Genomic DNA, 26,896 nt, shown 5'->3' with positions numbered 1-26,896 from the left:
TTGGGCAACTTCTTTGCCTAGAAAGAACGTCGCAATTTCTTAGCACGCATAAACCCATTGAAAATTATGAACAGTTCTTCGAGAATAAATGCTTGCTGGGGTATCTCGTGCCCAACATGATAAGACTGTTAAGTTTTTCAAAGTGCCATTCCAGCTAAGATCGTCGTTGCAACAAAGACGCGTATAAAGAAGAAAAAATAACAAATTAGTCTAAAACGGAGAACACAACAGAAATGACGTCCTCAAATGTTGGTGAAAAATATTGCTTTGCCATCGATCGGGGTGGCACCTTCACCGATGTCCTTTGCATTTGTCCCGGCAACAAAGTGCGCACCATGAAATTGTTGTCGGAGGATCCCGAACGTTATAGCGATGCACCTAGGGAAGGAATACGTCGTATACTCAAAGAAGTATGAATAAAATAGAATAACAAAAAGAATAGGCAGATGGATGAAAGTAAATTTATAATTCTTGCCAGGAAACGGGACAGGATTTGGCTGCCTCTGGTCTGGTGGACACTTCGAAAATTGGTTGGGTTCGAATGGGAACGACAGTGGCCACCAATGCCTTGCTGGAAAGGAAAGGTGATCCTGTCGTTTTGGTGGTCAATAGAGGATTTCGAGATCTTCTCTACATTGGCAATCAGGCGAGACCGAAAATCTTTGATTTGAATATAAAGAAACCAGCGAATCTCTATCAGACTGTGGTGGAAGTGGATTGCCGGATTGTACCCCAGCAACCAGATCGTTGTCAATTGAGTGAGTTGCATAAAACCAAGATCAAGAATAGTGATGAAATTAATTGAAAATGCTCAACCAATGACATTTCCAGAACAAAATTGGAAACTGCTTGATGGCGTTGCAGGGACGAAGTACTTGGAATTGCAACCTGTTGATGAGGCAAGTGTTCGAGAGTCCTTAACAGTTGCCCTCAAGCAGGGCATCTCATCGGTGTCCATTGTATTGGCCCATAGCTATGCGTGTGCCGAGCATGAGAAGCAAATTGGTGCTATTGCCCGAGAATTGGGATTCACTCATATTACACTCTCTCACGAAGCCATGCCCATGTGCAGGGTGGTGGCCCGGGGTTATACAGCCTGCGCTGAGGCATATTTAACTCCTCATGTGGATCGTTATTTGGCTAGGTAAGTTTAGTCTAATCTGTGTTTGTAAATTAACTCCATGATTTAGCTATTTCTTTTGAGGGGAGGCAGAACTATAAAGATAAGAGACAGACCTCAAACAAATAAACAAAACAACAAACATACATACATATGTACACACATTTGTAGATGTATGCATATGTATAGCTTAGGTGGAATTACACCATATAAACACTTGATAGAATAATAATAGCATTTAGCATACAAATTCCATTTAAAATAGATTGGAACATGTGCGGAATACTCGAGAAAAGATACACACCCATCTTTTAATTAGAATGAAATTAGAATTCCCTATTAAATTCAAAATCTTAACCTATTCAAATCTTGATCGAAACCGATATAAGTACATAAATGAGTCATTAGTCAAGAACATTCAAACAAACTGGGTCAAAATTGCATAATGCTTTAACTCTGTTTACATCCCCAAAAACTTGCTCCAGTTATTGCATCGACTTAAATATACCCTGCTAAAAACTTTTGCCTTTAACTGCAAAGATCAGTAAAAATATTTTTATTATGCTCTATTCATGCTTTATAAAGTTGATAAGTTTAAAGCTATGTAGCTATATGCAGATATGTTTTATTATGTTAAATGTATAGCTGCTTAATAGAGGGACCTTGTCCCTTAAAGTATGCAATGGGCTAAAAAAGTATTCATTGTTTTTAACAAAATATAACTTGTAAATCATGTAAATTTTCGACTTAAACAATGTTTGCTTCGAGAAATATATTTTATCCACAGACTCTCTAAAACATTTGTTATATTACAATATATAGACTGATTTTTTCATACTTTAGGGGGCAAAGTTCTCCAATAGGAAATGCCTTTAACACTTCAATCTCTATAGCGCACATGTCCGCCAATTCTAGTTCTTCTTCTCTTTTCTTGTAACTCAGTCATTTATATTCCAATTTTTAAGAAATTTATTAGACCAATTTATATGTTTTATATAATTAAAAACCTTAAATTTATAAACGATTCATTGAATATTAGAATGAAAATTAAAATTTTACTGAATCGGAAATAAAAGTGCCCAAATTTTAAAACAAGCCTTTACTATTATATCTCTAGCTCTTATATTGTTCAAGTTCTCATAGGACATACACTTAATCGACTGTTAAAGGCTTTATTTTATCTATTCTTTCAACATTTTATCACTCTTTTTGGTGTGTAGTGTATAAAACATAAACATTAGTTAAGTTCTTTAGTCTAAAATTAAGATTTTACATAGATAAGACCTTGACAAAAAATATGATCACATGAGTTGGTTTTAATTACACCATACAAATCTTGTAATTTCATCACCATCAACGAAAACAGCTTCAAATCCGGTTTCGATAATCAATTGGCTGGCGTCGATGTTTTGTTCATGCAATCTGATGGCGGTCTTACAAATATGGAGAATTTCCGTGGGGCTCGTGCCATTTTGTCTGGGCCGGCTGGTGGCGTAGTGGGCTATGCCTTGACTGGATCGAGGGAAACTCAACTACCGCTTATTGGATTCGATATGGGTGGCACTTCGACAGATGTCTCTCGATATGCTGGCAGCTATGAGCATGTGATTGAGAGTACCACAGCCGGAGTGACCATTCAGGCACCACAATTGGACATCAACACGGTGGCAGCTGGCGGCGGATCCCGTCTATTTTTCCGTTCTGGCATATTTGTAGTTGGTCCCGAATCGGCAGGCTCTCATCCTGGACCGGCTTGCTATAAAAAGGGTGGACCCTTGACAGTGACTGATGCCAATTTGATATTGGGTCGCATATTGCCGCAATATTTCCCCAAAATCTTTGGTCCCACCGAGAACGAACCGCTGGATTATGAGATAAGCAAAACAAAGTTTGTGGAGCTGCAGAAGGAGATCAATCAACATTTGAAGTCCACTGGAGATAAGAGAGAATTGAGCATAGAAGAAGTAGCTTTGGGATTTATACGAGTGGCCAATGAGACTATGTGTCGTCCCATACGAGCTTTGACTCAGTCAAGAGGTCTGGATACGGCCAGTCATGTGTTGTCCTGTTTTGGCGGTGCCGGCGGACAACATGCTTGTGCCATAGCGAAGAATTTGGGCATTGCCAAGGTAAGTAGCAGTGGATGAGAGCAAAATGATTCACCAACTGACTTTTTTTCTTTATTCCAGGTGGTTGTTCATAAATATGCCGGCATTCTTTCGGCCTATGGCATGGCTTTGGCCGATGTGGTGCAGGAAGTGCAAGAGCCCAGTGGCTTGGTCTTTACCGATGAAAATCATCAACTGCTAAAGGAACGCCTGGATGCATTGGCAAAGAAATGCCATGATAAGTTGAGTAGTCAGGGCTTCCATCGCATAGAGCTGGAACCTTTCCTGCATCTGCGCTATGAGGGCACAGATGGTGCTTTAATGGTTGCTCCAGCCGGCAAGCAATCCAGTGGAAAGTCACCTCTTCTTGCTTCTTATGGCGATTTTAATGCCACATTCTTGGAACGTTATCGCACAGAATTTGGATTTGTTTTGCAGAATCGTCGCATTATAGTCGATGATATACGCATACGTGGATTGGGTAAAAATGATACACCACCAGAGGCAAAGGTTAGCCAAGCTGGGGAACAAATACCTCAAGCTGAGGGCACCACACGATTGCATTTCGATGAGGGCATCTTTGATGCTCCCATTTATTTGACCAAGAACCTGAAAGCAGGTCACACAATACCCTCGGGACCAGCCATACTCATCGATCAGCTATCCACAATTATAGTGGAGCCCAATAGCAATGTTCAGGTCACTGAATTTGGCGATTTGATTATGAATGTTAAAACTGGTGGCAAACAGGGCATCAATTCTGAACTAGATCCTGTTCATTTGAGTATATTTAGTCATCGATTTATGAGCATTGCCGAGCAGATGGGCAGAGTCTTACAACGCACTTCAATCTCTACCAATATCAAGGAACGTTTGGATTTCTCTTGTGCCCTGTTCGGTCCGGATGGTGGTTTGGTTAGCAATGCTCCGCATATACCCGTTCATTTGGGTGCCATGCAGGAGACGGTGCAATATCAATTGAAAGTACGCGGCGATACTCTCAAGAATGGTGATGTCATCTTGGCCAATCATCCTTCTGCGGGTGGTTCCCATTTGCCCGATTTGACTGTCATTACGCCAGTGTTTTATGAGTAAGTATCTTATGGATACTAATTCTTTTTCAGTGGCAACTACTTCTCTTTTATTTTAGGGGTCAAAATCGTCCTGTGTTCTTTGTTGCCTCACGTGGTCATCATGCCGATATTGGTGGCATAACACCCGGGTCAATGCCGCCGCATTCCACTTCTCTGTCCCAGGAGGGAGCTGCTTTTAAATCATTTTTGATTGTTGAGAATGGTCAGTTTCAGGAGAAGGAAATCGTAGAACAATTGACCACTCCACCAAAAAATGTTAAGGGAGCTGTGGGCACACGCAATCTTAGCGATAATCTCTCCGACTTGAAAGCCCAAATTGCCGCCAATCACAAGGGCATTCAATTAGTGTCCGAACTGATTGACAGCTATGGTCTGGATGTTGTCCAAGCCTACATGGGTCACATTCAAGCCAATGCTGAGCTGGCGGTACGGGATATGTTACGTCAAATTGGCCAGGACACTTTGGAGCGAACAGGATCGACAGTGCTGCAGGCACAGGAATTCATGGATGATGGTTCGCCCATCACTTTGAAGGTGACCATCGATGCTAAGCTGGGCTCCGCCTTGTGTGACTTTACTGGTTCTGGTGTGGAGGTGTGGGGCAACTGTAATGCTCCGCGTGCCATTACTCTGTCGGCATTGATATATTGCCTACGTTGCATGGTCGGTCACGATGTGCCCCTGAATCAGGGATGCCTTGCTCCGATTAGTGTGATCATTCCTAAGAATTCCATTCTTGATCCCTCCGAGGGTGCGGCAGTAGTGGGTGGCAATGTGCAGACATCACAGCGCATTGTGGACACTGTGCTAAAGGCTTTCCGTGTGTGTGGTGCCTCCCAGGGATGCATGAACAACATCACCATCGGCGATGAAGAATGGGGCTACTATGAAACAGTGGCTGGTGGTGCTGGAGCTGGTCCAGGATGGCATGGTGCCGGCGGTGTTCATACCCATATGACAAATACGCGTATAACCGATCCGGAAATATTGGAATTGCGCTATCCCATGATTCTGAAACGTTTCTGCTTGCGTACAGATAACTCTGGTGGTTTCGGTCAATGGCAAGGCGGCGAGGGAGTTGAGAGGGATTTACTTTTCCGCAAGCCAGTCACCTTGTCCGTGCTTACCGAGCGCAGGACATTGCAACCGTATGGTCTAAATGGTGGTGGTCCAGCTAAAAGTGGACGCAATTTAATCTACAAGCATGATGGTCGGGTTATAGCCTTGGCTGGAAAGACTTGCATCGATGTCGAAACGGGAGATACGTTTGCCATGAAAACACCAGGTGGAGGTGGTTATGGTTCGCCTGAGGGCGAGTCATCTAGCCAGGACAAAACTGCCAATGACGGTCAACGATTTGTCGAACGTGGCACAGTTTTCAATTACCTACAGGCTCAGGAGTCGGCCTAGGTTTCGCTGAAGAGAAATTTGAATTTGTGCAATTTCTTAAATTCCATTTTTTGTTTGTTGCTATATGTATAAATGAATCATTTTAAACTTGTTAAAAGTAAAACGATTTAATCCTGCAGTTTTGAATAAAATTTTTTACCAATATCTAGTACTGATATTCTTAACTAAATTGCCCACAGTTTTAGAGGCTTTGTATTAAATGTTGTCTTTAAAATACATTTCTATATTTTGAGTCTTCTTTGCCTTGTCTGCAACAGGTGTCTAGTTACGGTAGATTTGAAGATTCAAAATGAATTTCAAATATAGCGGCCATTGAATAATCAAAATACCAGAAAATACTAAATTTTTTGAGGCCACTGCGGATAAGTGTGACCAGAGATGACACTTTGCCGCACGTGCACTTAAATGTGGTCGGATTTAGTTTATTTGTATTTATTTAAATAATTATAAGTCGAGCCATCAAAATGGCATCGCTAGCAGAGAAAACAAAGGATACCAATACATTTCGGGTAAGTCCTACATTAGATCCTCTTGTAGCACCCTAACATCCCTTTATTACTATTGCAGTTTAAATCCTTTGGAGACCGAGTAAATGAAATAGATCTTCGCCGCTTGGCGCTCTATCACATTGGCCATCGCAATGAGGAGCTCGACGAGGCAGAGACGGAAACTTATTTCCAGCAGACTCTACAAAAATGGAATGTCCTTAATCTTACAGAAGAATATAATTATTTTAGCAAGCGATGCCGCAAAATCGTGACCCTGCCGCAATTGTTGCACCAGAAAGATTTTGTAATTGATTTGCTCTTGGAACGTTTGGCCACAGCCACAAATCTATCGCAGCAACCTCTCTTGGAGCTGCTCTATGTGCTGGCACGAGATTTACGCGAGGAATTCTATCAATATTTTCAACGTGTATTGGATCGCTTGATTTGTCTACTCAATACCCAAGATTCCGAGCAGTTGGAGTGGACGCTAATATGTTTGGCTCATTTGTTCAAGACTCTGAAACCCTACTTAAAGCGAAATATTGGTGTGGTCTTTAATGCCATTCTCCCACTGCTGGATGAACAACATTATGCCGAGCATGTTACCAATTTTGCTGTGGAATGTTTTGCCTATATAGCACGAGATGTCAGAGATTTCCCTCGATTTCTTGCCTATGTCTTGAAAACAGTATTGCGTGAGCAAGTCGAAAGCATCAAAGGTTGCGGCCGTCTAATCTATGAGATTCTGCGCGGAGTTAATGGACAATTGCATAATTCAGCTGGTGATTTGGTGGCCCAGATTCTTGATGTATTGGTCAATAAGGAGGCCACCTATACATCCGATCAAACCGATCTATTGGCTGAAATATTGGAACATTCGCTGGCATTAATTTTGCCCTATGTGAAAACCGATCAGATGTCCATATTATGGCAGAAATTATGCTTAGCCATTGGTCCGGATGAAGACAAATATATTGTTAACTTAATGTTACCTTTGGTTAGCTACAAAGATGGGCGTTACATTTCGGAACTGACTCTTATTGTGTCCACACTACTGAAACAACTTGATCAATCGAAGCAAGTGCAACAATCACTGACTTCGTTGATTACCCACCTCCTGACTGCTTCACATGCCCAGCTAACGCAACTGGATGCTAGCAGATTACTCTCCAAACTCCTGGCCACAAGCGAGAAATCGTTCAGCATATATGAATCGAGCATTTTGGAATTACTGAATTATCCGCAATTTGAACTTTTAGTTCTTCCCCATGTCATTGCCCATTACGAAGCGAGCAAAGGAGATTTGGCTAGTTTGGAATTGCTAGGAAGAATCATTTTACACAAGAGACCTTTGCAATTGGATGCCACTTCTTTGTCTCAATGGCAAATTTATCCTCTACAATTAAAACAAAAATCCACGATGGATAAACTCGCCAAGGATTTAGCCAAAATCGATCTGACTACTGAAGAACATTTGTTATTACTTTTGCTTGTACCTCATTTTAGAGGATTCAGTAAAGATTTCCTAGAGAAGAGTATCCAGAAGGCAATTGAGGATCACTTGACCACCCTCTCCAAGGATCACTTGGTTTTACTTTTACTGCTGCAAACTTATTTCCTACTGAAATACAAATTGCCAACCAAACTGGGTATCAACCTTCATCAATCCCTGCTGCCATCTCTATCTAATGATCTTTGGGCTTTGGCCTGTTTGGAGTTACTGCTGATTGAATTGCCCAAAAAAGATTTGGCCCAATCAAAAGAAACTAAAGCCGCTTTGGCTCCACTTTTGACACACTCACAAGTCCAATATAGACGCATGTCGTCCCATTGCCTGCAGCTACTGGGCTCATTGGAGAACAGTAAGACGAATCCCTATACTTATTTTCATGCCGCCAACTGTGTGCAACCAACTGTACATAATTATCGTGAGCTTCTCCTGCAACTGCAACAATTGGAACCAAGTTCGCTGCACTTTAAGGATTATTCCCAGTTGCCGCATTTTAAGGAACACACCATCAGCCTGCTTCTCGGCTTACTTTATAATAATTTCAAATTTATTTGGGCTCCGGTGCAGCAGCTCTTGGCAGCCTATGTCAAGGAAATGGGAATCGAAGACTTTTGGCTAATCTTCAAGGATAAATTAGAAACAACAGTTGCCATAATACATCACAAAAACGAAGATTCTAAATTGTCTGCCAAAAGAAGAAGTTTCATATCATCTACATTGACATTAATGCTGCCACAAGATGCGGAGGAAACGGTGGTTGCACAGGAGCAAAACGTACAACAGGCTCTAAATTATCGCCAATTGCTATGGCAATGTATACCCAAAATGGGACAAGTTGCTGAGGTAAAAAATAAGGATATAGTGCGTCTATTTCTTGATTTTATTGAAGTGGAATACCATGGCCAACTGGAAAAGGCCGAATACACTTGGAATGTGACAGAGGAGAAGGAAGATTCGCAATTTCTTGAAGAAAATGATGATGATGATGAAGCGGAGGAGTCGCCAAGTCAAACCCGACGGAAGCGTAAAAACTATAATACACAAACGAAATTTATATTACAAACTCTTCAACTAAAACTTGCTTGCTTCACAATTCAACCCAATCCCAAGGCTTTGTATCGTCAAACCGAGCTGAAAGAATTCTATTTGGAGCTGCTAGCTGGACCGAATCCTCAACTGCAACAATTGGCATTGGATTGCCTGGTCAAGTACAAGGATCCAACCGCCTTGGTCCAACATAAATCGACACTCAGTGATCTCATTGATGAATTAAAATTTAAGTCCACTCTAAGCACTTGGAATCTTTCAAATTTGCAAACGGAGGAAAGAGCCCAACTACTGCCATTCGTGCTACGTTTGCTCTATGGAAAAATGTTAACCAAGGGATCACAGAAACAACTAAGCGCCCAGCAACGTAAGACCCTAATCCTACGTTTCCTGGGTCAACTGGAGGAATTGGAAATTCTCAACTTTCTACAAATGGCTTTTGGACGTTTTAATATATACACGGATAAACCAATTGAAGAACTCCACATAGAAGTGATTAAACACTATGAGCCTTCCGCGGTTATTGCGGCAAAACAATTGCAGCGTGTCGTTAATCTGCTCGAGCTTATACGCAAAGAATTTGCTGGAAAACTAAGCGAGAAGTTTCAAAGTTATGTTTTAAAATTGTTGCTACTGGTGGGCAGTGTCGCGCAGCAAGTGATCAACGGAGGAGAAGGAGGCAAATTGATGGTGGCCTACAAAAATGTTAAACATGCTGGACTCCAGACATTGGTCAACTATTTCCAACATTTAGTCGACATGCATGAACTGTGGCAGGAGCCAGAGATACAAGCCATTTGTGAGGTTTATATATGGCCGAATTTATCAAGACTCTCTCAGGATTCCATCCACAATCCCACACCGCTATTAAAATTGCTTCTGCTCTGGGGTGCCGAGGTTAACTATCAAAAGTGGCTGAAAAGGCAACCAGAGAAGGGAGCGGATCCCATTATACAACATTTGGTGGCCTTACTGCTCAACGAGAAAGCCAAACCAGTTGTGAAGCGTTCACTACTGCAGCTAATTGAGCAAATATTAGAAGCCACTGCACTAGATGAGTATAAGGAGGAAGCCTTGTCCCTTATCCGACCATATATACCAGAGATTTTAAAGCATCTGCAAGGTAATTGGCAACGCAAAACAAAAAAACAAATGCTGGACAAGAGAGAACTAAATATTTTAACCCTTATAACAAGTCATGTGGATGATTCCTCAACCTGTGATCTACTTCTGCAATTGGTTTTACCAATTTTCTCTAAACAAGTAGCTGGTGCTGGCCCAGAGATGGTAATTCAATTAATTACCACACTGTCCAATCTTCTGAAACGTGTAAAGCAACCACATATCTATGTTAATCAATTGGCGCCACTATTTGAATTGGTTCAGGTTATACCAGCCCGTAAAATGTTGTGTGAAATACTTACGGATATGGCCAAGCAGTTGCATAAAGCTGTCAAGGATCAACCGCAACTAAGTGCGCAGGCCACAGCTTTGAGGGAATCGGCAAGGATTGTTTATCTCCTTAATGCCTGGAATAAACGTTGGATCGAACAGCCCGACTATGATAAGCGTTTAGAGGCTCTAAAAGAAGTTAAAGAAATGGTGTTGGAAGAGAAAAAACAACTGGACATGCAATTGGCCATTCTTGTGGTCTACAATTGCTTCTATATGCTTAGGCACGATAATGATTTGGGCCTAAGAGTCAATATAGGAGAATTACTCAAAGGATTGCTGCCACAACTGACAATTCAATTGGCGGAAAAGGAGAGAAATTTCTGGTTAGATGACATATTGATGCCTCTCTTCCAACGTTATATACGTGATGAGAAGCATGAACATGCCAGAAGTGAGGCCATATCAGCTTTGGGTGAAATGGCACGCCAATGTCCCATCGATTGCCATGAAGTGTTGCGAGATTTGGCACCTTTGACGGATAAACACGATTTGGAAGTGGATTTCTTTGAAAACATTCTGCATTTGCAAACTCAACGTCATGGTCGTGCCCTCCAACGTGTGGTCAATATCTCGGCGGGTAAATGGCGTCAAATGCCTCAGCCATGTGCTCGAACCCTTACTCACGTCCTGATGCCGCTGACTACACGTTATTTGCTGAATGATAAGCATACCGGAAAGCATACTCTAATAGATGCCGCCATCGAGGCAGTTGGAGTCATGTGTGAGCTGCTTCCGTGGCAACAATATCTTGCCATTCTCCGATATTATCTAAACAAATTGCGCTACTCTCAGACCCATCAAAAGCAATGTGTTCGCTTGGTCGTTCGCATCTTGGATGCTTTTCATTTTGATCTTAGTCAGGGACAAACTGATTTAATTATGCTAAATAAACTCAAAGAGCAATTAATTGAAACGATACCAGAAGAAACCAAACCAAAGGAGGAGGAGCAGGGGGAGACTAATGAAACCTCTGTGAAAGAAGAGGCCGATGAGTTGGACTTTGAGGCTGAAAATGAGGAAGAGGAGGCGGAGGAGGTGACAACCACAACGCAGGTTACCCGGACATCCTATCTGCTGTCGGCCAATGCTGCTAAACGAGTCATAGCCACCATTACCACCATTCTGTTGCCCGCTCTTAATCGTTCCATCACTGAGAAAACCAATTATGATGCCAAACATAAAGTCAATCGTCGTCGTTTAAGCTATGAACGGGAAGAGGAGGATATTCAACGTGTACCCATTGCCTTGGCTATGGTAAAGTTGCTGCAAAAGTTGCCCTCAGATCTAATGGAGAACAGTTTGCCAGGTAATTAAAAAATGTCGAAATAACGTTATTTTCCTTTGTGAACTAAGTGAGAAAGAGTTAGGAGATGAAATACAGGCCGAACGGAAGAACGAGGAAAACCCGTTTCAGATGGATCGAACAGAAAGTGAACATTATTCTAAGGAAGCTTAATGTATTCTATTTACTAAAATTTTACTCATTCCTTTCTTTCAGGAATCTTCATGAAGGTTTGCACGTTTTTACGTTCACCCTTAAAGTCCGTACGCATGCTGACTCGTGATATACTCAAGAAGATTATGTTAACACTCGGTGGAAGTTATTTGGGTCTATTGCTGGAGCAATTGCAATCTCTGCTAACGCGTGGCTTCCAAGTGCATGTGCTTTCAGTGACTCTTCACGGAGTACTCGATGCTCTTAAGGGGGATGAAAACTTTAAGCCAGCACACATTGAGGATTGTCTGCAGAATTTGCTAGAAGTGGCCCTTAATGATATTTTCGGAGATGTAAGTGCCGAAAAGGAAGTGGAGAAGATTGTTGCCCACACGCCAGAGGCGAAACCAAGCGCTAAGAGTTATCTAACTCTACATATAGCTGCGCGTTATATACGAGATAATTGTTTGTTGGATCTTTTGCTACCTTTTAAAGGACATTTGGCTAGAACGCATTCTCGCAAAGTCACACAAAAGATTCAGGAATGTTTTGCCAAAATTGTGTCCGGTTTGGTGGAGAATCCTCACATTGCTCGCGAGAGTTTGCTTATCTTCATCTATGGCACCATGTCGGAGAGTATAAGTGATTTGATGCCTGGAACACAAAAGCGTCAACTTACTGCCAAGGAGCAGGCCCTGATGAAAAGAGCTCGTCCCGACTGCCTGTTGCTTCAACCAGCTCCAAGCAGACGAAGTGTAGAAGTGGCTGGAAACAAACAAGTGAAGTCCAATGCCCAGGCCAATGCCCATATTCTAATTGAATTTGGTCTTGAGCTGTTGCATTTCGTATTGAAGCGAAAGAAGCTCAATGAACTAGACTATGAGCCATTCCTCCAACCACTTTTGCCCTTGCTTAAGGACTCTTTAAGCAGCAGCCACGCGAGAACCACCACCTATGCCTTGAAATGTTATACGGCCATTTGGGTAGGAGATTATAAGCTCTCCGAATTGGGAGCCGTTGAACTGGAGCCGGTCGTGAAGCGAATGTTTGAAATCCTGAAGAATTTCTCAACATTTGGTGCCACACGGCAGGAGGAGAATGCCCAATTGGTGCGCTCCAGCTTTAAGGCTGTGGTAGCTCTGTTACGCAAATGTGAGGAATTCAAGCTGAACGATGAGCAAATAGAACAACTTTTGCTTCACATCGAACAAGAGCTGCAGGAAGGTGAATGTAGCAGTCAATCGATGTGCTTTACATTGCTCAAAGCTCTGGTCAATCGCAAAGTGGACACCCGTTCATTACACGATCTAATGCGGCGTCTAGCCGATTTGGCCATCATCTCTCAGTCGGATTATGTACGCGATGAATCGCGTGGAATTCTTCTCATCTATCTGATGGAATACACACTGCAAAAGCAAGTGGATCAAATGGTGAAATTCATGTCAGTGCAATTGTGTTACTCCCAGACAGCTGGACGGCAATCGGCCATACAGTTTATGCACTCGATAATCAATAAGTTCCCTCAACTGATTCTGGCCAAACAATCGGAATTCTTATACCTATCGCTGGGCACGAGACTAGTCAATGATGAGGATCCCACCTGCCGTCGCAAAGTGGCTAGTGCTTTGGAAGCTTTGCTCGGTCGTCTAAACAAGGTGGAACGTCAACCTCTTTTGGACCTAACATTATTGTTCTTCACCTCAGAGCAGGAGACCAGGAGAAAAGCAGGTGTAAGAGAAATGGCTGCTGCTTTGCTCTCTAGATTTGTTTTGGCCGAGAAAAGTCAATTTGCTGATAGATTACCCCAAGTGTTGCCTATTCTAGTAAATGTATTGACCATTGGAGATGCCGAGGCAGGCGGAAGATTTGTTCGGGCTCCAGGAAATTTAAATAATGCAGCGGAACATTTCGATGACCCTAAGAACAAAAAGAAAAAGCGACGAAAAGTAAGTAAAAAGTTGAGAAAAGAAAGTCAATCCTTTGAAATAACTCCATCTTCTTTATTATAGCTACATCAAGAAGACATCCTGGAAGCGGTGGATCCGGAAACTGAGTTGGAGGAAAAACAACGTGGCCTGGATCACCAGATCATTCAGTTACAGTATTGTCTGTTGAAGATCTTTGAGCATTGCGGTGAATCACTTTTCTCAAATGATTCACTAGCACCCACTCTCGATGAACTGGCCTATGGGTGTCAACGATTGCTTGGACACGAGCACAATTGGGTGCGATGCAATGCAGCCAAATTGCTGGCACAAATATTGTCTCACTATGATTACGATTATGTTGGCCAACAGTTAACGGGCATAAAACGCGAGCAAGAATCGGAAGAAAAGTCATTAGAATTTATTTATCACCAGCCAGCTCATGATATAAAGAGTTTGGTTTTGGATTTATGTGCTCAATGCATACCTGGTGAAACGGCATCAGAAATGATTGATGAACTGGCCAAGATTATGTTGTATATAGCCCAAATGATGAGAGATGTGCCTTTTGGTCTCAAGCAGGAGATTAAATTGGAGCAAGATGACGATGAAGAGAACGAGACGCAGACTAATAAAATCAATCTCTATTGGCTGGTTAGGAATATACGTTTTCTAATCAACAGGGAGGTGGCCAAAGCTCCACACGATACCAGCTTAGTGAGTTCTTATTAACCTCATTCTTTATGCCAATCCCAAATAATCATAATTCTTCTTTTATAGCGCACCGCATTATTTACTGTCATCGAGGGTCTAAGCACTTTGTTGAGTGTTGATGCTGTCACCAAACTAGCTCCCGCACTTCTTCAGGCTTTGGTACGTGAAATGTCCGAAGAGGATCAGAATGTAGACGCCGATTTGCGACAATTGGCTCTAACTGTAGGCAGCCGACTTCGTAAACGGATCGGTTCGGATATTTATGACAAACTCCGCAATTCAGTGCAAACCAAATTAATGGTTCGACGCGCTGAACGTCGAAAGGCTGTGGCTCAGGAAAAGATCCATGATCCAGAAAGCGCGGCCAAACGAAAGGCTGGCGTACAGGAACGAAAGAAGGCAGCGAAACGTCTAAAAACGGCGGTGATACGTGGCAAGGCGCCGGACACTAAGCAAAAGTTAAAGAAACGCAAACGGAAAGCGGAATTCGACGGATTTTAATTTAGTTTGGTTAGTTATTTTAGCTAAGTTTGTAGTAAAGGAAAAAATCATAGAAATGACCATTGTGTAATATATCTAAAGGCATATATTAAGCAGAATTTTATATTCTACATTTATAAATAACTAAAAAAAAAAAATAAATGAAAATATTTTGTTTTACAAAAAATCGACCAATCAGGGACCATAAATTGGCTTAAATTTAAATAATTTAAATTAACAAGTAAGCTAAAGAAATCAACTGAGAGGGATAATTGCCTTCTCAATGAAACTATATAATATTTTATTTTGTTTTATTTCTATAAAAATACCCAATTGTGGTATACATAAATACAAAAACATTTACTCTATCAATCCCAAAGAGTAAATATAAACATTTTAGAAAGTTAGAAATTTTGAATGGTATAATTTAAAACAGCTATGCAGTAGTATTTTTTTTTTTTAAATTAATAAAATTAATATTTATATTGTGTTCGTGCGTGTTTTATATATCGTGTGTCTGTCGTGATTCTCAAAAAATTGGCACAGCCACATCTCTAACTTGGAGAAACTTCCCAACACTATTTATTGCCCGCATGTGCATATGTGTGTGTGTGTGAGTGATTGTGTGTGTGATAGTCGTGGCCTCAACTCAAAATTTTTTGTTCGTTTTTCCTCTTGCTGCCACAGCAAAAAAGCAATAAAATAATTAACATTGCATTGATTTTAATATATAATTCAGCGGTCACCATTTACTCCAGCCCAGCCAAAGGCCAAAAATTAACATTAATTTTTAGCCAGTTAATATTTTTGCAGCTCAAAAAATATAGAAAAATCATACTACGCGAGTGTTCGTTTGACACAGTGAGAGCGAGAGAGAGAGAGGGAGAGAGAAAAAGTGAGTGCAGTGACAGTGCGAGCGAGAAGGGGCTATAGGCTGAGCCAACTGCCTATTGAAAGTGAGAAATTCACTAAAAAAAATTTGTTAATTACTAATATTAATAAGAAAAAGATCCGATTAAATACAGACTTGGCCCAAAAATACTTTAGTGTAAATACAGTCAACTAAATCGAACCAAAAATTCACACAAAATTAGCCATCAAGGGCGGAAGAAAAAAGGGAAGAGGAAGCAGACACAACTACAAAGTGCAAAATGCTCGGGGGCTGCCTCTGTCGCTCTTCTTCCTCTTGCCTCGGGCTGGTCAAGTCAAGTGCGAGACAAGAGCATGAAATATACAATTTAAATGAATTTATATACTACACTTCATATTATATACATATATATGTACATACATATACGTATTTGTATATGCATTTGATTTAAACACAAAGCTTCAACAACTTTTCATTGAGCTTTCTTTCTTCTCTCACAGGACTTCAATGGGCGAGAATGTGAGGGTTTGGGTTAGAAGGCAACTGTTGTAACGTCATCAAAACGAATTTCTTGTTGCTCTTTGTGTTATCTTCAAAAAACTCTCGAACCACAGCACGGTCATGATGATTAAACATGAAAAAATTCATGACTTCTTCTCTTCTGGGTCATTATCATCGAAGTCAAGTTAACTTGACTTGAGTCTCAATTTTTTCCGCATCTCGTGGTTTATCTTTAGACCCACCAGCTGCTCAAATAATACGTAAAAAGTTTTTAAATATTTCCCTTAACATTTCATAATTCAACCAAAAACTATTTGTTGACGTCTACAATTGTTCTGACAATGCCAAAGCCCGCCCAACAACTGTGTTAAATCTACAATTTGGTTAAATACTACGGGCCCTTACTAAAAGACAGGGGCGGTTCCACAGATAGGCGGGACATCAACACAAAGGAAGATTGACAGTTGATTATATACGGGCTCTTAGATGCTGTAGAATTGCTTCCATTCAGTTGTGGGCGAAACATGATAATAACATATATTGTCATTTGTCAGTTCTTATCATATATTCTTTATAAAGATAACTAAAGCTTCCTTTTATGTGTCGCTGGTACACGTAGAAACGAAGCGAATGCTGATAAAATTTTAAAGAATATTTGCAGATAGTAACTTTCCAAAAAAACGTAAAAAGTGTAAGGGAAAGTGTTTTTAAAGACAGGACTGTATTCATAGTCAATGCCGCCTCGGGCTCTGTTAAATTAAGCTAGCCTTTTTGCGTGGAAGTCACAACTCTTATAATTATTCTTTCATGAAAATCGTTTAAATATTTATTATATTTAATTGAAGACTTGTTTCTTTATTTATAAGTCACTAAAATATTACGAAATATGAAAATATTCAAAATTTCAACGAGACTTGAAATTTTTTTGTCCAAAACGCATTTACGAATGTGGACGTTAGTGGATATATTTAAACTTCAAACTAAATAAAGGATATATTTTTTTGATGATTTATCTATCTATCAGAGCTAAACTTATGCCAACTTTAAAATTTTATCAGACTATAGAAAATATGTATATATTCGGTATATTTTGAATCTCTTCAAAAATGCCTAAAACCGTCTTCTATCTGTTTTATTCAACTAAAAACTTTAAATATATATAAATATTATTTTATATATGAGTGTAAAGTAAATAGTTGAGAGATATTTAAAATACATATTAATAATTTGTTGCACAGATCAGTATTTTGATTCAAACTTTCGTAAGTAAAACTTTTACTTACAACATTCAAATTTATGTTTTAAAGAATTTTTAAAATTGTTTCGTCGTTTCCTTGGATTGAGCCCAATAAATTTATAACTTCTTGAGTTTAAGTAGGTACATATATAGGTCATCTGAAGTCTGAGGTCTCTTGTGAAAAACAAGTAGTCTGTATATTAAGTATGAATGTTTTAAATCGCTTACTCACCTATTTGGCCAACAAAGTGGCTAACAGCGTATGGTCTGAGTCAGAATCTTCAAGTGTTTTGTCCAATAATGTTTTCCATTAGAGGAAAACAGAATTAGTTAGAGTCACTGACTATTCCACAATTTTGTCTTCACTTTTTCAATATTTTCAAGTCAAGAGGGTGGGCGTCATAATAAAATTGCATTGAAATTTTCAACGACCTTGATTCTACAAACTAAATTCATATTGATTATTAACGGTTGAATGCCCCAAGTGAAAATTGGGCCAAATAATGGACGGATGGGTGGAGACACAGACACGGTTTATTTTTTCCTAGGTGACACGCACATGTAAAACAAATAAATGTTGTTGATAAGATAAGCGAGGAAAACCTTTATTTTTGGCCTCTAAATTGTGGCCTTCAATTGTGATTAGATTGGCGTTTATATTTACTTTACTTCTCTCTCTTCTATTTACAGAGTTGGATCTTATGAATTAAAAATTTTGGACTAGGATGTCTGCCTACAATGCGAATATAGTGCCACCACCAATGGCAGCACCACCCAATGGCAATCAGTTTAATGGACAGTCAGCTCCAGCTGTAGCTCCGCCACCAATGCAATATCAACAACAACAACCTGTCCAACAAAAGCTGCCTCTACAGCAGCAGCAACAATACCAACAGCCTCCTCCTCCAGTTAGTGCGTATCAACAACCAGGAGTTGCTGCACCAACTGTTGGCAATCTGCCTCCGCCTCCATTGCAATTTAACAGTAATGTAATCAACAAGTTTCTGCCGCCAGTAACCACAACAGCTGCGTCACCAGTAGCTGCACCACCCGGTCCCAATGGTCTGCCACCACATTTAAGACCCGCGCCCACCCTAAATGGACCACCATCGATGATTAACGGCAGCAATGGTGCCCATAGCAGTGCCAATTCTTCACGTACTGCATCGCCGGGCCTGATGACAACTGCTCCTAAGCCACCACCACCAACAAATGTGGCCAACTTGACGAATAATTTGCAGAATTTAAATCTACAGCCAACGAATGGTATATCAGGGCCACCTACAACACAACAACAGCAACAACTGGCCCATAAGGATTATCGTGGTGTGGCTGTGGCGAGTGGCAATAATCCCACTCAATTGGATACAAGTGGAGCCAATAGCCTGATTTCTGCCAGTGGCCTCCCGGCACAACTTCCATTACCAAATCACATGGCTAGTCCTTTTAGTGCTACAAACAAATTAATATCATCAGGGCCATTGAATTCGAATTCAGCTCGAGTATTTGGGAATGCAGCGCCCGCTGCTAAGCCGCCACAATCATCTGGTCAGAAAATTCTTTATGGTGTCCAGGCGACGCCGGAACAGCAGCAACAGCAACAACAGCTGCAGCAGCAGAATCAGCAAAATAATAATCTACAAAGACCACCCCAAACAGCACCACCACCTACAGCAGCAAGTCAAGCATGGCAACCCACTCAACTGATGAGGCCCCCAGTGCCAGGTGTTCCAACTATGCAGCCTCTTCAACCGGCTCAAGCCCCGCCTCCTTTGGCCAAGCCACCACTAGCAGGAGGACCACTGCCGCCTCAGCAACAGCAGCCAGGGTATCCTTATGGCCAAGCGTATGCTCAGCAAACGGCTTTGCCTCCGCCACCAACACTGCAACCGCCGCCTCCCACTGGCGGAGTATTTGGTGTACAACAACCCAATCAAGCTCCCTTGCAATATCAAACTCAACCTCCTCCACCTCCGGTACAGCAGCCCTATGGAGCTTCTAATCCTGCTGCTGCTGCGGCATCGCCCATGCAATTCGCTCCCATGAATGTCACACAGCAGGGATTCAGCCAGCTGTGGGGTCAAGATACAATTGATTTGATGCAAAATCGTCATATTCTGTCGCCAGCCACATTGCAGGCACCAAAAATAGTTTTGCACAATCAATTCCAAGAGTCCATCAATTGTAGTCCAAACATTATGCGTTGCACTTTAACCAAAATACCCGAAAGCAATTCTCTTTTACAAAAATCAAGATTGCCATTGGGCATAGTCATACATCCATTTCGTGATGTAAATGTGAGTACGAAATAAACTTATAATAAGTGATTCTTATTAAATTTCTTTCTCTTTCTTTTGGCAGAGCCTACCCGTGATTCAGTGCATCAACATTGTACGTTGTCGTCTGTGTCGCACTTACATTAATCCCTTTGTCTATTTTGTTGATAGCAAAATGTGGAAATGTAATCTCTGCTATCGTGTTAATGAATGTGAGTTACAAGAGAAAGTGATAGATAATATTAGACTCTTAATAATAATTTACTTTTATTGCAGTGCCTGAGGACTTCCAATTTGATCCGGCCACCAAGACCTATGGCGATGTAACGCGTCGACCTGAAGTCCGATCGAGTACCATTGAGTTTATTGCCCCCTCGGAGTATATGCTGCGTCCCCCACAGCCGGCCATGTATTTGTTCCTTTTCGATGTATCGATAATTGCCCAGCAGAGCGGCTATCTGGAGACTGCTTGTGCGACGTTAAGCCGACATTTGGATGAAATGCCAGGAGATGCACGCACCCAAGTGGGTTTCATATGCTATGACAGTTTTGTGCACTTTTATAGTATGGCCGATGGCCTAAATCAACCACATGAGATGACCCTATTGGATATTGATGATCCGTTTTTGCCACGTCCCGATAGTTTATTGGTTAATCTTAAAGAATGTAAAGAATTGGTCAAAGATTTGTTAAAACAATTGCCCAAACGATTTGCCCATACGCATGATCCTGGTTCGGCATTGGGTGCTGCCCTCCAAGTAGCCTTCAAACTGATGGTAAGTGGATTGAAGTGAAATCTCTCATGAGAAATCTTTATTAATTTGCGTCTTTTATTTTTTTTTTTTTTAGCAAGCCTCTGGTGGTCGCATAACAGTGTTTCAGTCGTGCCTTCCCAATAAGGGCCCCGGATCCTTGGAGCCACGTGAAGATCCCAATAATCGTTCGTCCAAGGATGTTGCCCATCTGAATCCGGCCACAGATTTCTATAAACGCTATGCTTTAGAATGCTCTGGCTATCAAATAGCCTGCGATTTATTCTTAATGAATCAACAATATAGTGACATGGCCACCATTTGTAAGATCATAAATCCATAGTCTATAGTCGAGTTGGGTTAATTAACTGTTCGTTTTTTCGTCTTCTTTGATCACAGCTGGCATCAGTAAACACAGCGGCGGCTGTGTCCATCATTTTCCACTCTATCAGAAGAGCAAACCCCATATGGTGGACTCGTTCCGCATGTGTTTCAAACGATATTTGACACGCAAAATTGGTTTTGAAGCTGTAATGCGTATACGTTGCACACGCGGACTCCAAGTCCATACATTCCATGGCAATTTCTTTGTACGCTCTACGGATTTGTTATCCTTGCCTAATGTTAATCCCGATGCTGGTTTCGGCATGCAAATCTCCTATGAGGAGAACCTAAGCGACGTTAAAACGATTTGCTTTCAAGCGGCGTTGCTCTACACGAATAGCGAGGGAGAGCGACGCATACGAGTGCACACGGTGTGTCTGCCGGTGACGGCGTCTCTACCAGAAGTGATGCATTCGGCCGATACGGAAGCCATTATTGGTCTGTTATCCAAAATGGCTGTTGATCGTTCAATAGCCTCCAATCTATCCGATGCCCGGGATGCCTTCATCAATGCAACTATCGATGTGTTCAATGCATTTAAGATTGCCCAAAATCTACCATCTGGACAATCGGGTCAATTGATAGCACCACGAAGCTTAGCCCTAATGCCAATGTATATCTTGGCTATGCTAAAACATGTAGGTTTTTCTTTTTCCTCATTATCATTATTATTATGTATTTAATTGTTGTATATTTAATCTATTGCTTGCAGCCTGCTTTCCGTGTGGGCACCAGCACTCGCTTGGATGATCGTGTCTATGCGATGGATTGCATGAAAACCTTGCCTTTGGATCAGCTTATGAAATATGTCTATCCAGAGCTATATAAAATCGATGCACTCATCTATCATGCACGCAATTCTAATGTCAGCAGTAACCAGCAGGAAGACGAAGATGACGACGATGAGCCATTACCAGATTTGCCGCGTCTCCAATTGTCGGCAGAGCAGTAAGTTATCAATTAGAAAACTTAAAGGGGGTGTCTATCTTTGACCTATCTATGACAGTAAATCAAACTTAAAGATCAGAAGAATTAACGATTAGAAAGCTTAAAAGGGATGTTAATAGTTCTATTTGAATACTTTCACCTAATTCTTGCCCTTTGACTAACTCCCTAACATATAAATGGGCTGATAAACCAAAGAGTTTTTAAGAGAATGATAATTTGTGTAGTCTCGTCGTTTGAAAAATTGGAGAGATGTACCCTTTATTCTATAAATTATAGAATTTATATTCTGCATTTAAGTTCTTGGTTAGATTCTTCATAATACACTATACTATATTATAGTTTCGAAGCACTTTTTAATAATAATATTAAAAGCAAACTATTTTGTTTTGATATTTGATTGGTTGTTTTGTGCGACCTTTCAAACCTTTTCTTTTACTATTTTCGAAAAGAAAAACGTTTAAATTACTTGATACACTATGTATCCAGATGACTGTTAATATAAAGTAAAATACTTTTTAAGCTTATATTCATTTAATTTTATATACAGTCCTAGTTTTTGCTCGGGTCTATGATTCCAAGCCTAACCTTTTTCAATTTCAATCCATTTGCCTTTCCCTTAGAGGAATAAAAAGTAATTTCAATTTTGGCAGACTTACATTTTAGCTTTACCTTGAAAGAAGAATGAAAGAAGTAAAAGTCAATCATTTCCATGCAGCTATAAATATCTAAGATGCATTCAAAATGAATTAGAATTGTACATTTAGCGAATAAATCGGTTTGAAATTGGGTTTTCTACATGGAGATAAACGTTAGTTCAGGGACGGTCCCTAATTTGCAATCAGTATCTAGTATATGACATTCAAATATTGCCTTGATTAAATGGTCTTTAGAATCTTTAGAAACATATTAACATACATACCTAACTTTTATTTATTTGCAGTCTGGATTCACGTTCAATATTCTTGATGGATTGCGGCACCCTCATAATGCTCTATGTGGGACTCAATGTGCCCGTTGATGTTCTAGAAGCTGTTTTGGGTAAGCTTTTATTGAATATGGACATTATAACGTTTACATTTACTTACCAAAATGTTTAATTTTCAGACATCAGTTCGACAGCTGAATTGGCCGACTATGTCTACGGATTGCCAACTGTTGCGAGTGCCGAGAATGATGTGCTCAAGCGCTTCATTTTGCGTCTAAATTATGATAAGCCCTATGGGCCGTTAGTGCAAATAATTAGGTAAGTTATCAGCGACCAACCACTTGGAGTGATGGCTCATTAACCTTGAATGCTTCTCTCTTTGTTTTGCCTGCAGGGACACAAGCCTCGCCAAGGGTATGTTTATTGAGAGATTAACCGATGATCGCAGTGAATCTAGTTTGTCCTATTATGAATTTTTGCAACACATTCGGGCTCAGGTTAAATAGTATATAAGCAGAAAAACCAATAACTATTATTGTATAAACGATAAATGGGAATTTCTTAGAACTTGAGACAACATAAACAAAAAAAAAAAAAAAAAAAAAAAAAGAAATGGTGACTATGCAAAAATCTGTAGAGAGAACAAAAGAGCTGGAACTACTTGATATATTATAATAAGTGAGAGAAGAGATATTTAGGAGAAGATTAAAAAAAAAACAGAAAATACCATGTAGTAGTACATTAAACATTATATTATATCGATGGAATTGTGGGGATGATGAAGCTCTTGCTCTTTATTCCTTTTGTATGTAATAATATTGTTTATATATTTTTTTTTTTCCAAAAAAAAAGTGCATGTATTTATTTATTTGTTGATTTGTTGCACTAAAAATATTAATAAAATCAATTAAAACTGTCACAATTGAGGAAATTTCTAATCGATGAAAGAAGAAAAAGTCAGAGCTAGAGTCAGTAGTAGAAGGAGCTGGACATTAACGTCTTGCAAATGTTATTTATTATAAACAAATACATATACACACTTCCCCACACACACACAAACACACACTGGTATGTAAATTAAATAGTCAGGTTATTATACAAATTATATTTTTATTATTTTTGCTTGATACATTCTGTTGTTGCTTTATAGTTTTCATTTATCGCTTTCAAATAGTATTTATTTTATAAATTTTACATTTATTTAGATTTATTTCTAAGAGAAATTGTGAAAACGAAAACAAAAACAATACAAAAGCCAGCAAATTTTTAAGTTGACAAATGAAAACAAATTTCCAATTTGTTTCTGTAATTCGTAGTTAGCAAACTTATTTGAAATGGAAAATCCATCTGTGTATGAGAGGGAACATAAGTGAATGTCTTTTTTAAGCTTAGAGAAGAATGTAATAAAACTAATCACAAGACAAGAAAGTAAGTAACATAAACAAAAAACGAAATATGGGAAATCACTGTAGGTAATAATATGTAGATGAAAACAAAAAAAAAAAAAACTTTAAATGGAAATGAAAATAAATATATACAAAACGAAAACAAAAAAGAAATATATATATACATAATTATGTATTTGTAATTGTACAATATACTTTATATATATACAAACACACACACACACACACATAAACGAAATACAATACATCAAATACCATTTAAAACGAAATAAACATTTTATTGAGAACCATTCAACTTCTTTTCATTGTTATTTTGTCTTAACAGCCATTTACCGTAAAAATTAAAAATGTATATAATTTTGAAACTTATTTTTTTAATGATTTAATGAAGCCTCTTTCTTTGCTTATCATAAAATCGGACAGCTCTTTGGGCTTTTATTCACAAGTTCTATTCGAGCTTAGAATTTTTGCCTCTTTGATTGAATAAAACATAACTGAAATTATTATTTTCTCCATTTAAACTAAATATTTTGGAATATTATAAACTCTTACGTTTATGTACTTTAAGTTTCCAACAAGTTTTTCAACCAAAGATTTCTAAAAACAAAAAGTGGCCATAAAGTGTGAAAATTTTTAAAGACTTTAATAAACTTACGGGTTGAAGTACGGCGAACGGAGAGGATATTCACGTTTGGGGGCTGCAGATACGTTGGCAATTTGAGGTTTATTTTCCTTTTGATTCGCACTATGCTTCATCTTTAAATGATTTTTTAGACAGTCCGCATCAATATACACTTCATCACATTTTGGACATTCTAAAATCTCAAAGTGTTGGGACGGTATGGTATTGCATTTTAACTTGGCTTTTACATGAGCTTCATGATAACGCTTATGATGTCCATCAAGAGCTAAGCGAGAACGTAGATTCCGGCCACAGAGATCACAGGTAAAAATTTCACTTGAACACTCCAAGACCGGCTCAGAGGTATGCAAGTTAAGATGCTTCTGTAGCTCGTCCATATGGTCAAAAGGTTTACCACAGAGGAAACATGGCAAGGTCATTAAATAGTCGCTCGAAGATTCCATGTTTGTCTGAAACAGGGAAAAACAATCATAAAATTGAACAATTAAACCGTTTTTTATGTATTTCTTGGGTTTTTTATTTATGATTTTTAAGTTTTAGTCTTTCCACAGTGGTTTCCATATGGCTTAAACGATCTATTGAAGGAAATTTTAGATCTTTGATTTCATTTTCGTCTAAAATTTCTAATCTTTATCAAAAGGTTGTAAAAAGGTCTCTCTTTTTATCATAAAGTACTTTAACAACAAATCGAAAAAAAGAGTTTTGAAAACCACTTTATTCGATTTTTATGTAAATTTCACGTAGCTGTTGATGATACGATGTGCAATCCGTGAAAAAGTCTCTGCAAGGGTGCAGAGGGTATTCTAAAATTGCTCAGAAAAATTTGTAACGCCCTGAAGCAGAGGTTTCCGTCCCCGTAAAGTATATTTTTAGTTTCGGGTATTTTTTGAGTATATCAAGAAGTTCTATAAAAATTTTGGAAAACGTTGGATATTGATGGAATTAAGCAGGAGTTATTCTACGTTCAAAAACATATTCACATGTTCCTTAAGTCTAGGAATCCTTTGAACACATTACCTCAACAAGTGGTGCTATTTTTAAGTTCGTAGTTGTATATTCTTGATCAGCATGAGAAGCTGAGTCCATATCATCGCCAAATTGTATGCAACACGCAGAAGGAAACTTTTCCGACCCGATAAAGTATATTTATGCTTGATCAGTATCAACAGCCGATTCGATCTGGATATGTCCGTCTGTATAAGCACCTAGATCTCAGAGACTGTAAGAGCTAGAGCTACCATATTTGGTATTTAGACTTGTGTAGTATGTAAAGTGATCAAGTTTATTTCAAATTTTTGCCAAGCCCCCTCCCTCCACCACAATTTGAACAAAAGTTTTCAATTTTGCCACGCCCCATATATAGCCAAATTATGCATAGAAACGTTTTTTCTTGAGGCCGGAGTTGGCCGTTGGCTGGTGGGGGCGCTGGAGTGTTCATATGCTTCAGTGAGCAAGATACTGAGATATGCTTGTAATAAGCATATGAATTGAATTTTTTATAAATATTTAGGTTATCATAAATTTAAAATATATTTATTTTACTGGTGCATGGTATACTCAAGTCGGCGAGACGACTCACACACTTCATGTTTTTTTGCTATTATTTGGAATTACAATTCTTCAAAATAATATCATAATTTCGGTTGGTAACGGAAAATTTTGGTTCTTTATAGAACTGAAGGATATTTCACATCAATTGAAAAGAATATTACATGACAGTGTTTTACAACAGACTACACACATTAGGGCAGAGTCCTGTCGTGCCTATCCCACGATGTAGACGAAGTAGACATCTTAGACCCTTTAACTCGAAGTCGATGCATGAAACTTTTACTTTAAAGGATTTGCTCTTTAAAAAGTCCTCTTTTCCCCTACTAAAAACGTCTATCCTTTCCTATTTTGCTCATAGATAGCTGTATGTAATATACATATAATATGCGATTCGTGCCGTGCTACATACGGATTCTCCCCTAGGTCGGGCGTATGGGAGACGGGCAGCTATCTGATTGGGTTTGCGCGCAAGAGACTCTGTCCCCTTACCTTCCAGAGTAATATCAATAATTAAAATCTGACATTTTTCGAAAAACTAAACTAGACTCTGTTTAATTGAAAGGTTCGACTTTCTTTAGAAGCTCTAGTTCGCCTGGCCTTATCAAGTAGATAAAGA

At 39.5% G+C, this 26,896-nt stretch overlaps 3 protein-coding genes across 4 annotated transcripts; all 3 read left to right on the top strand.

The window, feature by feature from the left end:
* The first annotated feature begins 132 nt into the window (after nt 1-132).
* On the top strand, nt 133-5,876 carry LOC137577445 (5-oxoprolinase). Its single transcript, XM_068290914.1, has 6 exons — nt 133-410; nt 479-758; nt 832-1,144; nt 2,487-3,249; nt 3,310-4,319; nt 4,379-5,876. Exons 1-6 carry the CDS (start codon nt 234-236, stop codon nt 5,730-5,732), a joined length of 3,897 nt encoding a protein of 1,298 aa, XP_068147015.1. The 5' UTR covers nt 133-233; the 3' UTR covers nt 5,733-5,876.
* A 234-nt stretch (nt 5,877-6,110) lies between these two features.
* On the top strand, nt 6,111-14,925 carry LOC137578227 (small subunit processome component 20 homolog). Its single transcript, XM_068291898.1, has 5 exons — nt 6,111-6,241; nt 6,300-11,538; nt 11,731-13,613; nt 13,677-14,309; nt 14,373-14,925. The coding sequence occupies exons 1-5, from the start codon at nt 6,197-6,199 to the stop codon at nt 14,805-14,807; spliced, it is 8,235 nt and encodes a 2,744-aa protein (XP_068147999.1). The 5' UTR covers nt 6,111-6,196; the 3' UTR covers nt 14,808-14,925.
* Nucleotides 14,926-15,396: 471 nt separating this feature from the next.
* On the top strand, nt 15,397-24,376 carry Sec24AB (Protein transport protein Sec24AB). 2 transcript variants are annotated; one of them, XM_068291059.1, is made up of 10 exons: nt 15,397-15,681; nt 18,086-19,692; nt 19,757-19,883; nt 19,948-20,447; nt 20,521-20,746; nt 20,823-21,445; nt 21,520-21,755; nt 22,696-22,793; nt 22,860-22,998; nt 23,075-24,376. In XM_068291059.1, the coding sequence occupies exons 2-10, from the start codon at nt 18,121-18,123 to the stop codon at nt 23,184-23,186; spliced, it is 3,633 nt and encodes a 1,210-aa protein (XP_068147160.1). In that variant the 5' UTR covers nt 15,397-15,681; nt 18,086-18,120; the 3' UTR covers nt 23,187-24,376. The 2 variants fall into 2 exon arrangements, with proteins under 2 accessions (XP_068147160.1, XP_068147161.1); XM_068291060.1 differs by lacking the exon at nt 15,397-15,681 and adding an exon at nt 15,726-15,742.
* The last annotated feature ends 2,520 nt before the right edge of the window (nt 24,377-26,896 follow it).

Source organism: Drosophila tropicalis, unplaced genomic scaffold (assembly GCF_018151085.1).
Source record: "Drosophila tropicalis isolate 14030-0801.00 unplaced genomic scaffold, ASM1815108v1 contig_593, whole genome shotgun sequence".
Classification (NCBI taxonomy): domain Eukaryota; kingdom Metazoa; phylum Arthropoda; class Insecta; order Diptera; family Drosophilidae; genus Drosophila; species Drosophila tropicalis.
This window is presented reverse-complemented; position numbering and strand designations above follow the sequence as displayed.